This window comes from Arachis ipaensis, chromosome B02 (genome assembly GCF_000816755.2).
Source record: "Arachis ipaensis cultivar K30076 chromosome B02, Araip1.1, whole genome shotgun sequence".
Classification (NCBI taxonomy): Eukaryota; Viridiplantae; Streptophyta; class Magnoliopsida; order Fabales; family Fabaceae; genus Arachis; species Arachis ipaensis.
The window spans coordinates 5,633,689-5,637,255 of NC_029786.2; the positions used below are offsets into that span (position 1 = coordinate 5,633,689).

Genomic DNA, 3,567 nt, shown 5'->3' on the forward strand with positions numbered 1-3,567 from the left:
AAACTTAAAAAATTTATAAATGCCTGGAAAACCATATTATGACTTAAAAGAATTAAAGCTGTTGAAAGAAAAAATGGAAAATGAAGTTGAAAAATTAAGAAGGTATTTAGAAACAACAGAAAGTGTAGAAATAAAAGAAGTTTTTGAGGATTTAAGAAATTATATTAAAGAAAAAGACAAACAGATAAAAGATTTTATATACAATAATCCATGCAAAAAAGAATATTATAAACTAAAACAAGATTGAAAACTATAAAAATGAAATTACAATATACAAGGACTAGTAAAAAAAAAAAATTGCAAAATTGGTATCAGAGCCAAGTTAACGATTAAGGGTAACACTTTCTCCTTAAGCAACACTTTTAGTGATACACTTTTAAACCAAATAAAAACAAAAATCTGTAAATCTGTACCAAAGTGCATCTGTACACTAGATGGACCCTTATTGGTAATAGAGTCGCGCGCATCATCATTATCATCATCGATTCTTCTTTTCTAGATCCTTTAAATTTAACTTTATCATCATTATCACTGTCTTCATCGTAATTTAAAAGCCATGTATTATTATGGAAAAGTCTAAGGAGTAAGTAACTTTTGTATTTTTTGGCCAACACTTAACCATTAAAAGAAAAGTGAGTGATTTTTTATTATTGAATGTAATCTCACACCATTAAAAATACTATTGATAGTCAATTAATGATTACAAAATACTAAAGTTGCTGCTCCCTAACATTGCTCTATTATTATTTCCTTGAATAAATGACCATTTGTACCCATGAGAAATGAAAACGCTGACATTTGTACCCATGATAGCTCGAAACTAACCTTATACCCATGAGAGATGCTGTCCGTATGACAAAAGTGCCCCGCCTTGGATCTGAGCTTGGTTCGTGCCTTTCCGAACCTACGTGGCACTCCCAAACCCTCCCCCAATCTGAGCTAACCATTCACCATCATCATCTTCATCTTCTTCACCATCATCATCACCATAACCTCCATAACCTCCATCACCATCACCTCAGCACCGCCACAACCACCTCCCTTCACCACAACCTCCGGCGACAACCCACACCGCCGCGCCCCTTTCTCTTCTTCGTCCCCTTTTCTCACCTCCGCTGAGCCCAGAAACCACAGCGCCAGCTCCTCCTCTCCACCAAAACAGCAAAATTTTCAAACACCAGCATGAATCAAAATACACCTAAATCCACTAACATGCATTTCTAACTAATCAAATTAAGCAAAATGAACTAAAAACAATACAATGAAAGAAACAGAACTCAGGAAAAAACGCAGGGGATGGAAAATTATTCTTCTGCAATTGTTCCACACAGCCTCCAAAATCAGAACTCCATGGAGCTCAAACTCCACTCATCAATGGCGTCACTGGGACCCGTTCCCCGCAAATTAAACACTGTCATCTCATCCCATTCCAAATTCCCACACTTCTCTCCTCCGAAGCCTTCCGATTGCTCTCTCCCTTCCACTCCTCTATGCTCCTACGCCGTTCCCGATTCCAAGAACCCCACCACCAACAGTAACAAGGTCCAACCCCGCCGTAAAAACGCCACCCCCACTGGTCGTTTCGCTCAAAAGACCCAAACTTCACGGAAGGAGAATCTTCCCAGAGAACCAAAACCCAAACTTGATAATACTCATAATAGGGTCGACCAGAACCGCCAAAACGCGCTGTTTGATGCAACCACCCTAAACGTTAATTTGATTGAGTTGTGCGAAGAGGGTAAGCTTGCTGAAGCTTTGGAACTCATGGGTCAAGGTTCTGTTGCTGATTATGGTGTTTTTCTCGCCATGTTGAATTTGTGCGAGGGTACGAGGTCGCTTGAGTATGGGAAAATGGTTCATGAGTTCTTGAGAAGATCGAGGTTTCGAGGGGAGGTTGAATTGAACAATAGGTTGATTGGAATGTATGAGAAATGTGGTAACATGAATATTGCACGCAAGGTGTTTGATCGAATGCCAGAGAGAAACATGAGTTCTTGGCACTTGATGATCATTGGATACACTGAAAATGGAGCTGGTGATGATGCTTTGTTGGTTTTTCAGGAGATGAAGGAGGCAGGGATACGGCCTGAGAGTGAAACTTTTGCATTGGTTTTGGCTGCGTGTGCAAGGGAAGAAGCTGTAGAGGAAGGATTATTGCACTTTGAATCAATAAAGGAGTATGGAATTGTTCACACCATAGAGCATTACATGGAGGTCATTAACATTCTGGGTAATGCCGGTCAGTTGAATGAAGCTGAGGAGTTCATTGAGAGTAAGCCATTTCAGCCTGAAGATCACATTTGGGAGGCTCTTCGAAATTTTGCTAGGATTCATGGAGATATGGATGATGAGAAATTGAAGGGTTTGAGTGGCCAGAGGAGGAGCTGGCGCTGTGGTTTCTAGGCTTAGCGGAGGTGAGAAGAGGGGAAGAAGAAGAGAAAGGGGCGCGGCGGTGTGGGTTGTCGCCGGAGGTTGTGGTGAAGGGAGGTGGCTGTGGCGGTGCTGAGGTGATGGTGATGGAGGTTATGGTGATGGTGAAGAAGATGAAGATGATGATGGTGAATGGTTGGCTCAGATTGGGGGGAGGGTTTGGGAGTGCTACGTAGGTTCGGAAAGGCACGAACCAAGCTCAGATCCAAGACGGGGCACTTTTGTCACACGGACAGCATCTCTCATGGGTACAAGGTTAGTTTCGAGCTATCATGGGTACAAATGTCAGCGTTTTTATCTCTCATGGGTACAAATGGTCATTTATTCTTATTTCCTTCACAACAATTATTAGATCATTTTTCTAATGGCATGTATAGTAATTTTTATTTTCTTCTGCAACAACACCATTAGCATCATTATCAATTTTCACTCCCTATTATATACCATTTATAGCTAATTTATCATCATCAACAACAGTAGTGGTGGAAAATAATAGTGATGTATTAAGACAAATAAATTATACTCAGATCTTGAGTTCTAAAATACCTCATCCCTTTATTCAATTATTTTCTCTTATTGTTTACAGAACGGATCTAAAAAAAAAGTAACAATAATAGTAGGGATTGATTTTTCTTTATTTGCAACAATAAATCAAAATTACATATGGAGTTATATACATACACCTGGGGGTTGTCTCGGAAAATGTCTATCTATGATGAGTAGGGTATATTTTGAAAAACACAATGAAAAATAACCACAAAAATACACACGACCAATTAAATGTCGAAAAAAATATCTGGTCCAATATATATAATTATATGGTATATATATAATGTGGACAATGTTCATCCTATTGTACTGAAGGTGTACATAATCATCGATAGCAATACTCCAATAATGTTTATATATCTTTTGGACCACCTTTATTAATAATTTAATATGTATCATTCATGGGCCATCTTATTTCTAAACATGTGGATTCTTGCACCTTTGGGGTGTATGCTTCTTGTATTCTTTCATGTCAATCAATCAAATATTGTAACATCATTATCCCGGCTTGTTTCTTTCCATCTCTACAAATTTCTAACCACACATACACCTATATATATAGTCGAAAAAAATTATAAGGAACTAAGA

General features: G+C 38.5%; 1 protein-coding gene across 1 annotated transcript; it reads left to right on the top strand.

The window, feature by feature from the left end:
- On the top strand, positions 1,336 to 2,543 carry LOC107626682 (pentatricopeptide repeat-containing protein At2g15690-like). Its single transcript, XM_016329581.2, has one exon. It carries the CDS (start codon positions 1,351 to 1,353, stop codon positions 2,401 to 2,403), a length of 1,053 nt encoding a protein of 350 aa, XP_016185067.2. The 5' UTR covers positions 1,336 to 1,350; the 3' UTR covers positions 2,404 to 2,543.